This window comes from Pteronotus mesoamericanus, unplaced genomic scaffold (genome assembly GCF_021234165.1).
Source record: "Pteronotus mesoamericanus isolate MK-2021 breed Mesoamerican mustached bat unplaced genomic scaffold, CSHL_Meso_final contig_48, whole genome shotgun sequence".
NCBI classification, from domain to species: domain Eukaryota; kingdom Metazoa; phylum Chordata; class Mammalia; order Chiroptera; family Mormoopidae; genus Pteronotus; species Pteronotus mesoamericanus.
Window position 1 is genome coordinate 2,230,047 of NW_026555180.1, and position 13,335 is coordinate 2,243,381.

At 35.7% G+C, this 13,335-nt stretch overlaps 1 protein-coding gene across 1 annotated transcript in view; it reads right to left on the minus strand.

The window, feature by feature from the left end:
- SLC9A2 (solute carrier family 9 member A2) overlaps positions 1 to 13,335 on the minus strand; it is a 104,993-nt gene that overhangs the window by 16,079 nt on the left and 75,579 nt on the right. Inside the window, exons 6-7 of the mRNA XM_054577972.1 lie at positions 3,717 to 3,806; positions 3,133 to 3,203 (exon numbers count right to left, since the gene is read on the minus strand). Of these exons, the coding sequence (XP_054433947.1) occupies positions 3,133 to 3,203; positions 3,717 to 3,806 (161 nt within the window). The remainder of the gene's footprint in view (positions 1 to 3,132; positions 3,204 to 3,716; positions 3,807 to 13,335) is intronic.

Below are 13,335 nucleotides of genomic sequence, written 5' to 3' on the forward strand. Positions count from 1 at the left end.
ACTCCCAACCTCTTAACACAGGTGCTTTAATAATAAGTGACTGTTTTGAGCAGTTGGCTATTGGGGTGGGTTTTGTTATGTAACATTATTATGCCAATATATAAATAAAACAGCCTGAAGTAAATATTTGTTGAGAAAGAAAAAACTTTAATACAGTGATCACCATAAATAAACCCAAGGAGGTTTATAGACACATTTGTGCTATGAAAACAAACAAACAAACAAAACACAGAAGAAACAACATTAACCCACATTCTTATTTCCAATTACTGGAAGGATATAAATATTTAAAGAGAGCCATCCTTAAAGTGCTTTGCTCTACATATTGAAGAGCTATGAATAATAAAAGAGAGTTATCCTTAAAGTGCTTTGCTATTGACTGGCCACTGCACTAAATACTGCACCTATTTTTTTCTGTAAGTTTGAGCAGGACTCCTGGCAGCAACACATCTTTCTAAACTTTTATTATTATTATTATTATTATTATTATTATTATTATTTTAGTTTTTCACTAGGGATAAACAAAACAAAGAATAAACATTAAGGACGATGACACCTGATCTATTTAGTGTAGGAGCTGTGCACTTTCTTTTTTTGCTTTATTACCACACCTTTCATTTCTCTGCCAAGGCTACACATGGGCAGTTTCTTTCTCCATCATTAGAATCCTTTGCCAAGTTTGAGAAACTTCCCTAATGCATTCCCCTGTCATGTCTTTCTCAAAGGATCAAATGCCTTAAGAATTTTCTGGCAGGACCACCAGAAATCCACAGTCTAAGGATTTCAGAAGAAAGGGAAGATACCCAACATACTTAAAACGATCACTTCTTTTTATGTCATCTTTAGTAGCATCAACAATCATTACATGACAGAATCTGAGCAAAAATAAAGTTAAAAATGGCTTGTATCAACACCAAATCCCTCAATACCACCCCCCTAGAATATACAGTGTGCTTGACAATCCAGGAAATTATTTAAAATTTATCTGTAAAACATTGTGCATAGAAAAGCTGAAAGATTTATAAATGTATTAAATGAGCTATGTACAACAGAGAGAAAAATGTTATACATATAACAATATTACCTTTCTGACATGAATCAAAGTTGTCTCTGACATCTTTAGTATTTATAGTCTATTTAGCCTGGCGATTGTAGGTGTTTCCTGGAACAGACTCATATACCCCAGAGATAAAGTACCTCTCACTGAAAGACAGGACATAGCTAGACTTTCTCTGACATTCCCTTACTTAAGTTGCAGACAAAATCCTTTTGATGACAGGCTCCATTTCTTTCTCTTTCCAACACTGCCCCAGGGACTGCTGACTTGATTTCCATATCTACTCACATATATATTTTTCCCCTATTTGTGAGGCAGAGGAGTGATATAAACATTTAGCCTGATCTTAACTTTTGAAAAGCAAAAAACAAAAAAAAAAACAAAAAAGAAACTGCTCTCGGCTTCTACTCACCTGTCACCTCAGGCAAGAACTAATAGGATGATAGGGAAGGGAGAAAAGCGATTCCAATGAGAAAAGGTAGGTGGAAAATAAGCATGGCTAAGGAAACAATGGAGATGAGAGGCAGAGAAGTCTGTTTCACTGGCTTGGCACAAACTCAGATTGCTCTTTGTTAAGAGGTTCTCAGGTACTTGTAAAGCAGGGCAGTGTAGAAAGTGACAAGGCAGACAGAGTACTCTGGTCTGTCTCCTGCCTCCCAAAAAAGTGAATATTGCCCAAGACAGAAGGCCATTGTTTTCAATATTTTTACAATGGAGATTTTAGTTTGTATTATTTTATTACTTTATGCCCCTATGTGACAAAATATTTTCCTTTAGTGATGAAGTAAGGCTATTTCCAAGGGGCCTTTCTAAATCTGTAAACAGTCTAGCCAGGCTTGTAAAGGTTGTTCTAGCACTTGAAGTCTCCATAATTCATTTTATGACAGTGATATCATACACACACACACACACACACACACACACACACATATTTGCTCTGTGACTGTTGTTATATTATAAAATTTTAAAGGTCTGAGTTTATAGTTCATAATTCTTGTGTAGTATAATATCATGTCAGAACATGTGAGCAAACAGTAAGCACTTAAAAATTCCCTTGTGTTAAATTACATAAACTGGTAGGTTGGTTAACTGCGTGTTAATTAGCAGAAGTGGAAGGGTCTGTTAGCAAGTTAGGAAAGACAAGGTAGAAGTGCAAGAGGCAGCAACTAAACATAGCTTAGAACCTGTCCGTGTTCTGGAACCAGCTGAAATGCTGCCTCCCTCCCAAGTCTTTCCCAGCCAGAAGTTCTGCCTGCTAGTCTACCCCTTCCACTTCAACTATATGGTGCTTGAAGAGATACACTGAATCTTACTTAACCACCATAGGGCCTTAAAAGTAAAAAAGAGATAGATGGATAGAGGATAAATGACAGACATTTATATAAGTGCACATAATCTTTCAGCTAAGTATAGGTTGTAAAATATTTGTTATTTCTGTTAGTCTATTTATGTCCTCAGGTGTTCTCAACATATTTGATAGAACAAACAGCAATGAAACCCCCCTTTTTTTTTTTACCAAATAGTCTGGATTCCTCAATTTCCCTTGCAGTAAAAAATGTCCATATGACTAAGCCCTGGCTGTGAAAGGACAGGCTATGTGATATAACTGGAAGAATTGTGTGGGGATTTATATCTTTGTTTAGGAGGAGGCTAGTACATATTCTTTGTCTCTTCAAAGAATCTGTCTTCCTATGTTCAGCCTGGAATGTGTGCATAATGGCTAATGCTGGAGCAACCATTTTGGTGTAAGAGGCAACTTTGGTGACAGAAGTTGTTACTAGTATCAGTTGAACAGGAGGGTCCTGGGACCAATGAGGACCCTGTAGAGCAGAACTCATATATGAAACCTGCATTGCTTGCCTCCAGTTATTTATATCACAGGGAAATAAGCCTCTATCTTGTTAAAGCTACTATTGTTCCAGGTCTCTGTTACAGCTGAATTTTATCTTAAAGGAAACATTATGGCACAATATAGGAAACATTTACAACTCTGAAAAATAACACAAGTAAATAAGTGCTCCTTTCCAGAGTCATTCAGAGCCACTTCATAATGCAATGTCATCAGGCCTTCTTACTTGTCTCTCCAAAAGTTGTGACCCCAATGTCCGCAAACATCTTCAATTCCAGTCTTCACATGATCAAAGAACTAAAATGAAAAAAGCAGGCTCATTGATTAATCTTTACTTAAAAGAAGTAATTTCTACTCTTTTTACATCATGTCTAAACTTCAGAGACTGATAGTTTTTGTTTTGTGCGTATGTGTGTGTTTTTTTACTGAAAGCAATGAAACAATAGCTAATCTTCAAACAAATGGATGAGATGTTTGTCCCATGGGTATTAAGTCATTCTTAGATTATTTTTCTCATCTTTAACATTTTATTCATAATTTTGGAAAATATGATAATTTTCTTGTATAAACATTTTCAGGTTGAAGGAAGTAATAAGGGGGATTCCTGAGGAGCTTAGCAAGCTAACTTGGAGAAGCCACTATGAGGCTATGTTCATTCTACACCCCCAACTCATTCCTTTCTCATCCCTTTCTTTCTACCTTCTGCCATTTCCCTCTTCTTCAGGTAGTGAGCACCATGTCAAACTGTGTGAATGAATCCAACAACCTTTTCTTTTGTCATTTAAATCATTATACTATATTAAAACTTACCCGACAGTGGATTTCTTCACTGACAGCTTGTTGTTTCTTATTGGCCCTCTTAACATCAAGAAACTCCACTAACGGTCGAATGGTTATTCCCTGCATTTAAAAAAAAGTGAATTTTTTATAATTCAATTCGATAACTTTTATTTTCCTAAGCCAACAAAAATTACCTTGCTATTAAGAAAGAACATTTTGTTAATTTTTTTCTTCCTCTTCAATAGCTGGCATCTTTTCAGAGGGCTATGTCCTAACATCTGCTACTAAAAAAGAAAGAATGGACAAAATGCAAACAAGAAAATGTAATTCCAAGAAATAGAAAGAAATACTAAGAAATAACAAAGTAGTATCCAAGTCAGAAGAACCAACTTATTGTATTATCCATACAAACTTTTCAGTGATTCTTACATTCATTAATTTATTAAAGCAATTTTAATCTGTTTTATACACATCAGGAAGTTGGTCATCTGGGACACAAAAAGGAATAGTTAAGGACCTCAGCTTAGGTCTTCATAGTCTTATGGTGAGAAAAATATACCAAAAAACCGTTACAGAGTAGGCAAAGGAAGAATGAAAGAGATACACAGGAAGCAGGTAGAGAAAGGCTTGGTGTAGAGGGAACTAGATGAGAGTCTTAAACATGTTGGAAACATATCATAGCAGAGACCAAACATGAGCAAAGAATCAGCAGTGAGAAAGGACACAAAGTAGGTTTGGGCATGTTTCACATGACCTTGGGAAATGAAGGGAACCATAAGATATTTGGCAAGCAAGGAAGAAAAAAAATTATTTAACATGATAAAAAGTTCTTGCCAGAAATATAAAGTGGACAATTGACCAACAACAAAACATTAAAACGATTTCAATTAGTAGGAATGACACAAGGATATTCCCAATCTGCTATTTAACACAGTTCTGCCTGTCCCAGTCAATTAAATAAGAACACCCAGAGGTAGAAGAACAGACATTGAAAATAAAATGACAAGATATTTGTTGCTAATGGATCTCTTTTTTTTGTCCTAAAATATCTAAGACAATTCTTTGTCATTTAAAAGTACCAAGAAAGTTTAATAAAGTGACTATTAATGAAATCAAAATACACAAATCCATCCCATATACTAATTAAAAAATGAAACAATAAACATCTACACAATAGCTTGAAAACTATACTTATATCTATATCTATGTCTATATATGTAGAGAAAGAATATTTATAATAGTATGTGCCAGTATATAAATAATACAGTAGATATATAGTGGTATATTATAGATACTAAATATGTGTATGTATACTTATATTTCCTCTCCCTCTCTCTCTCTCTCCATATGTGTGTGTGTGTGCTTGCGTGTGTGTGTGCTTGCATGTGTGTGTATACTTTTTCTAAATTTTTCTGTTTTCAATTATTCTTCCAGGCTAATCTAGAACTAGTCTCTTACATTGCCCCCCCATGCTCTGTTATAAATCCTTTGGAACATATTAGATATTAATAATTAAATATTAGATATCAGAATTGTACTGCATGTACACTGAGAGGTGGCATTATCATAATGTTGTTAAGTAATCAGATCTAAGATATCTATATAACAATACTATCACAGAATACACAAAACCTTTACAAAAACAACTATAAAACTTAATTAATAGATACTAAAAAGATAAGATGCATACAGTTCCTAGATTAGATTACTTAATATTATGATGACACTGTTATCTCTCAATGTACATGCAATACAATTCCAATAACATGTTCCAAAGGATTTTTAACAGAACTTGAGGCAGTAAAGTAAGAGACTAGTTCTAAATTAGTCTGGAAGAGTAATTAGAAACAGAAAAATTTAGAAAAAACATAACAAGGAACTTACAAATAACAAAACAAATGAGTAGCTAATATATTTAAAATTATGTGATACCATCAACTGAAATAGGCCAGGTGAGGAGGAGGGGAATGAAAATCCCTGAGTTTCTTGCTTGGTAGGGAGATGGCTACCACTACTTGGCATAAAGAATATATGAATAAGAGGGGTTATTGGATTTTGGGGGGAGGGGAGTGGATATGTTGAGATATGTTCCCTATTTGATTTCCATCTCATATTTCCACACATCTTTAAGTCTTTAAGAATGCTTTTGATAAAACAAATTAACTGTCACACACACACACACACACACACACACACACACACATTTTTAAAATGAAACCATTTGTTTTATTCCATCAATCCAGCTTTGGGTATTTTTCAGCTTAACTTTAACTTCCCAAAGTGTGAAGTGATTTTGACCAAATTTGGTAAGACCCACCTTTCGCTGTATTTGTGTCACTTTCAAAGTCTGCTGCTTTGAAATAAAACAGGAGATAATAACAATTTTCTAATCAATACAAATTCTGTAATTTATAACTTATGTAAATGAAAATGGTTACAAACATGTGGTTTACAAAGATGGATTTCACTGAATTCTAGATTTCATAAAGCTACTAGTTTAATAATAACTCCAGGAAAAAAATCAACAATTTTTTTCAAATCAGTGTAATTTTTAAAACTAAATAATGTGTTCTAAAGACATGAACTGTTGTTTCATGTGCTTTATTTTTCTGTCACTATTCATGTAGAAAATAGTAAGTGAGATCTGAGTGTATGCAAATATAGCACATAAAAATAATGATAGGACACAGCATGTACCCCAATCCCTATGCTGATTCCTTCCAATAGATGGATAATCTAAAAATAAATGCACTGCCACAAATGAAAAAAAACTGACCAGCTATAGGAAGCAAGTGTGGTCTGATGCCCAGTTCAACCCAAGTTTCTAAAACTTCAATGTACCTTGTAATTAGTTTATAATCAATAAAAGTATTGATTATACATGATGGATTGCTAACACTGTCTTTATTTATATTTCTTAAATTTTTTATTGTTCAATTACAGTTGTCCTCATTTTTTCCCCATTACTCTCCCCTGCCGTATCCTCCCCCACCTCCCACACTCAATCCTCCCCGCCCCCACCTCATTGTTTTTGACACTGTCTTTTAAAAATATGTATTTGTTTAAAGAGTTCCCTTTAGTAGGCACCACTTCTCTCTTTGAATTATTTGCAGTTGTCATGCCATGCTTGGTGGAAATGATTTGATAAATTCTGTGTTACTTCCTCTCTCCCCTTCTTTCTTTCCTTCCTTCTTTCCTTACAAAATCCATCTGTTTTTTAAGTAGAGTACACAGCATATTAATGAATGTCATATTAATATCCCTAAACTGGATGTTATATTCTAGGAGCCTATGTCTCTAGTTGAGAGAAAGAGAATGGGGGAAAAAGAATACCTTTGAGATGACACACTGGAAAATTTCTAATTTAGGTCAGGAGAGCAACATGATAAGGCCTAGAAAATATTTTGTTACCATCCATGTAGATTAAAGAATTAAAAAAAAACACTTTAGATTTCCATCAAACCACTGGAAAACATATTTGCAAAGCTTAAGTAAAATTTTCAGCTATTCATTCTGCTTTAAACACGACACCTCACAGCAAGACCTGATGGAAAGGAATCATTTAACAGCAGGCGTGACAGCAATGTGAGATTTGTTTTCTACCTTGTTCCATGTCTGCTTTCCACTGCCCTGCACAATTCTGCTCTCAGTACCATTAAGACAAACAAACAGACAACAACAACAAAGAAACCTACTGTTGTATTAAGTAATGACCATTCTCCTGACCTTCCATCCTGTTTTTTTGGAAGAAACTGATTTCTTTTCTTTTTCTTTTAAAATCAACTCTTTTTTTAAAACTGAGGTGGTAGAACCTGCCTTTATTTCTCTGCTGATTTAGCAGGGAATTTTCAGGAAAATTTGAAGAAACTATTTTATTAAAAAATATACTTATCATTGCTATAATAGCCTACATAATAAGCCTTTCTCACTTTACAAATTTGATCACAAAGATCCATAAACCCAGTTGAACATACAGTATTTATTAAGTGGATGAGCACTCTAAAAGTGTTTTGTAGGTGCCCATACTCCTCACTCTAGTCTCACTGGGAAGTCCTCTGTTTCTCTTTCTTTCAGGACTTACCACAGTACACAGTAACCAGCTGTCACATGTCTGACTGTCCCCTAAACCATGCCTCCCTTTACTGTGTCATGAGTGTTTCTGAACTATACCACCAGTGTTCAGACATGCTGCCATCTCTCCTACCTTTTAAAAACAGAAACGAAAATTCTCTCAGCAAATATTCCTTCTGGTTACTACCCTTTCCTCTTCCAGACCTCCAATGAATTGCCTGTGTCTCCTGTCTTGTTTCTCTCCAACCCTTTCCCTGAAATGCAGTCAGTTAGGACTTCCTCCTCACATTCTGACTGAGTGCTCTTAAGAAGATGACCACTCAGCACCCTTTCCACTGAGTTACTGTCTCCAATTCTCTCTTCTCACCTTGGCAGATCACCCAGCTGCACATGTCGCAGTTGCTAAAACCCTCTCCTTCCTGAACACTTTCTTTGCTTGACTTCAGGATAACCCCCTCCTGAGTTATCTTCCACTTTTCTGTTTACATTTTTCAGTTTCCTAGGCTGGTTCTTCAAAACAATTTTTTGATTCCTAAACCTCAGCATGCCATCTTTTCTACATTCCTTCTGTACTCACACCGAGTAGTTTCTTCCAGAATGATGCTTTAAAAACCATCTATACACTGATGAGTCTCAAGTTTATATCTCCCACTGTAGCTTCTCTCATAAATTTTAGACCCATATACACAGTCACCTATTCAGTGTTGCTGTGGATATCTAACAGGGAAATATGCATGTCTAGAATGTAAACCAAACTCCCCTGGTATTAAATTATACATTACTTTCTTTTACCTATTAGCTCAGTCAAAAACCCTTGGTATTGTTTTTTATTGTTCCTTTTCTCACATCCTGAATTATTCACCTACATTTTTGTCTTAAAAAATCCTGATCATCTTACTCATTTTATTGTAAGACCAGAATAAATTTTTCTGAGTTCCATAGAACTTTATTTAGTAATGGTACATGTGAATGAAATATAGGAATGTGTCATTATTATATTACATACAAGGGGGGACTCCTCCCAAAACAGAATTATCTTTTGAAGGGCAGGACCCTTGTATTACAGGCTTCCCTGGCTAGGTGAGTTACCTAGAAACACATCTGTGTCAGTGTACCAGTAGGCATTGCTGTAAGAGGTTGCATTTGACTTCAGTGAATTTTTTTGAAGACCCTTTCAACACATTCTCCCATTTCATTATGGGTGATTTATGAGCACACCTGCTCACCTGTGCTCAGTGTTCAGGAGTTTTTGAGAAAAACAGCATGATCCCCATGCCACACCCTCCCTATTCACCTAATCTCACCTCAGGCAGCTTTTATTTTTGTTTTTCTGGATGAAAAAAAGTCCTCAAAGGGAAACATTTTACCAATGTGGAAGAGGTGAAACAAAAAACAGCAGAAAAGCACTGCAAGGCATCAAAATTGATGAGTTCAAAAACTGTTTTGAGCAGTGGAAAAAATGTCTTGATAGGTGTATTGCATGAAATGGAGTGTACTTTGAAGGTGACAGAGGTTTAAACATGTAAGAGTAAATACACAATCTTTTATAAATAAATTCTTGTATTTTGGGGTCCTCCCTCATATAAATATATAAAATATATGACCATTTATTAAACAAATCAAAGCTTTTTTGAAGGTTCACTTAATGTCTATAAAATAGTGAACATCATCACTTCCATTGTGAAAAGCCAGGTCAGCAAGCATGTATTTGATTGTGCAGAGGGCCACTCCACCACAGGTCATTAGTGTCCCATTCATTCCTAGGCCATTTTGAAAGCTGCATTTGCAGGAAGCTAATTTGAGAGATGAGGTAATGTTACCCTGCAGACAAAGAGTAATGGACCTCAAGCTCAGTGTCTGTCTCCTATCTGTCAGGTCACTGCATGTGCAGGAATTCACCAGGGGCCCTTGGTGTCACCCCCATGGGGACTTGGGATGTGGAAAACTGACACAAACCAACATGAAGGATTTTACCATGAGTAATAAATTCTTTTGTCTCTGACCCAGGAAGTCAGATGTCTTCAGCAAACATCCACGAAAATTTTACAGGCTAACTTGTTAACCTGCAAGTAAAGATAAATCGCAGATGCTTCACAGTTCTGGACACGAGCATAAGAGTAAATACAATGCTAATATGCAATAGAGAGAATAAGAGACTGCTGCTTCTTGAATTCCAGTCAAACTTGCTACTTGATGGACTTCTAGACAACCAATGAATAGATGTCCAGAATTCTGAAGATCTGCTAACTGATCATAGGGATTAATTAAATAATAACTATTGTGCTCTAATCATTTCTCCTTCCAAAGAAAATTACATTGAAAGATGTTCAGTTTTCTTTCATTATTATTTTTATTAATGTATTATTATTAGATTATTACTGTGTCCATCTATACATATTTCCAATTTCTATTGCCTGGGAGGAGGTACCATCATCCAGATCTCAGAACTAAGTAAACTGAGGCTCATAGAGGCTGCTAGGAGCTGGACCAGACTACCAACCTAGGGCCTTCTGTGGTAACAGTAGACTCTACTTACTCCTGATGTTGAATATAATTTTAAAACAAAATTTTATATAACATTGCCCATGTTATTTAGAAGAAAGTGAATTTACACATCCAAGGAATAAGACTTGTTCACCTTTTCAATATTCCACAACCAAGGCTCTAATCTGGTAACATATGCTTCATAAAGAACCTATTTTCTATAATTATCAATGTAATTCCAGGAATGTTAAAATTCTCATTGTAAATCTTGGTATCAAATAATAAACCACATGTTACATGTAACTCTATTTTAGAAGATAGTGCTAACTCAACACTATCTTGATGGAAGGACTCATCATATAAGAACTATTGAAGTAAGGGGGAAAGGCAATTTAAAATTTCATAATAGCTCCAGCAACATAAAGTTGTTATTTGAAGAATGCATAGCTCTTAAACAAAAGGCAGAATTTTACTATTATAATTAGTTATTTCTACCAAGTTTTTAACTCATTAAATATCTCCTTCCAGGCTCCTTTCCCTGAGTTTCTTTATAATCTATGTATTCAGGAAAAAATATCTTTTATGAAGAACACATATGTGCATGTGTGTGTTGTGCATGTGTGTGTTCCTAGTCTCTTAAAAACCAAGGGTTGGTTGGAGAATGGAAGGGAGAGAAAATGGTCAAAGTCAAGGCACCAAACAATATTCATTATTCTGTAATAGGTTCAACAGAAGAGTGGGATAGATAACAGTGCAGGGAATATAGCAGTATCTATAGAACTATAGTAATTCTTCCTCATTGGCATCAAAGAGAGCTTCGTTGGGTTTCCTTAACTTAGGGGAGAAGACTGGTCATGGGGTTATCCTTGCACTTCAAATACTGACCCCCATATATCTCCATAACTGAAGAATTCACTTGCTGTATTTACAATACCAAATGTAGCCAACATATCTAAACTTGTCTGTTTGCTACCTCTACTTTTTCATTAGTATATTAAAAACTTTGTTAATCAAGGTTAAACATCAATACAGATGATATTCATTCAAAGTGAAGTGAGTCTTTAGGCTTTGAATATGGAAAATAAAATGAATATGGAACTTCACTTATATCTTTCCATTGACTTACCATTCCCAAAAGCCAAAATATTATGTGTGCAATAATGATACTCTATATTAATCACCTACACACATTCAATGAACAATAGTATACTTTTTTGGTAATACTTCTCTCTTTTTCTTATGCTGTTTTTGTTCTTATTGCATAAATGTAATTTTATGTCTGTTGAATCTAATAACTAAAAATGGTAAGCTTGTATTTTGTATGTCCTTTCCTGAATTACATCTCTCCATTAGGTCATTTTATTGTATTTTACAAATGCACCTGCCTTGATACTGCGTGGAAGGGGCTGGTTTTTAACTGTAGATCTCTGAGAAGTGCTTGTGTAGACAGTAACAGCTGATATATTTAGCTCCAAAAAACTTGGTTTCTAGTAGCACTAGACTAACATGACTCTATTATCATATTTGGCACTAAGTTCTGAGAGCACAGAGAGGAGTCTGAGCATGACTAAATCTTGGCTGAGCTCACTGTGGGTGGTGGGACAAGGCAGCCAGCTTAGGAGAGGCAGAGCATCACTAACCCCTACCTGGCTTTCCCCTCAAGCAGGATGCCCTGTGATGCTCCTAAGAAATGAAAATGCTCAAGACAAAATGGATTTACTTCAAAATTTTGCCTCAGGCAAAGGGTGAAAGTGGCAAAATGAATGACTTACAAAGATCCTGTAAACACTACAGTAAAGAGATGAAGGCAAAGAAATTTGCTCTATTCTACACAGGCGTCTCCTTGAGTATAAGAGGGAGACTCAAACCAATATGGGATATTTGAACCAAAACTAGTATTCGTAACTGTAACTGAAAATGTTTCTAACCATAAACTGGCAAATAGTGTCTTCTCTAAATGAAGTCAATCTATCTCAATAGTCCAAAGCTTGTCTACAAAGTCAGAGTCATAGGCTCAAACTCAGCTGCCATTATTTACTAGTGTGTGTCATTGGGTCATTCTGTTTTCTGTTTTTGAGCCTCACTGGTCTCTTTCTCAAAGGTTTGTTTTGAGGGTTAAATGAGATCATGCCTACAAGAAAGTCCCTGTCTAAGTACCTCCCATAAGGAAGTGATCACTGATGGGTGGTGCTGGCATCACAAAAGTATTGTTGACAAAGACAATAACAAAAAGTGACCATTGTTTAACTTGGGAGAGGGTCTCCCCTAAGGCATTCTTTTCCAGGACTACTTGAACAGAACAACCCATTGTCCCCAGTGGGAGGTACAAATGAATGAAGGGTTGAAGTCCTTTTTGGAGAATTGACTAAAAAGATGGAGGACAAGCTCAGTGATTTGCAATATTGAGCACTTATCATATACTTTTCATTCTACTAGGACTTTAGTTAGAGTTGACACTGACCTGATTTTAGTGCCCTGCTGTACCTTTTACTGGCTATGTAAACTTGGGAAAAGTACTTAACCTCAGTTTCAGTGTCTCAGTTTCCTCATCTATAAAATGGGAATAGTAACAATGACTCCTCTTCGAGTTCTGTGCCATAGAATTGTTATGACAATTAAGTGAGTTAGTATGAAAGGTGTTTAGAGCTGAGTCAAGCACCTAGAAAGCATTGTGAGGCTAAATGGTAAACAATTTTTTTAATAAAATTAAAAAAAAACTGCCACTCTCTAGTCTCCTTGGTTGCTTTTCACTCCTCCTCAATATCTTAAGACAGGCTGCTCTAGAGTCCAGTTCTTGGCCCTCTCTTTTGGTTTCACTTGATATATATTTCCAGTCTCTTGGCAATTACTTCCAGTATCATGGCTTCAAATACCAGCTCTCTGCTGATGACTCGGCTCTTTTCTGAAGTCCAGACTCATAGTATCCTGCAATTTATTATTTCTACTTGCAGATCTAACAGCCATGTCTAATCCAGTGTGCTTATCACTCAGCTAAAAGTTACCAACATCCCACTCTTATCTCCTTGACCCACTGCATTCCCATTCTCACTGGAAGGCAAGTCTGTCTTTCTAGTTGTTTAGATCCAAAACCTAG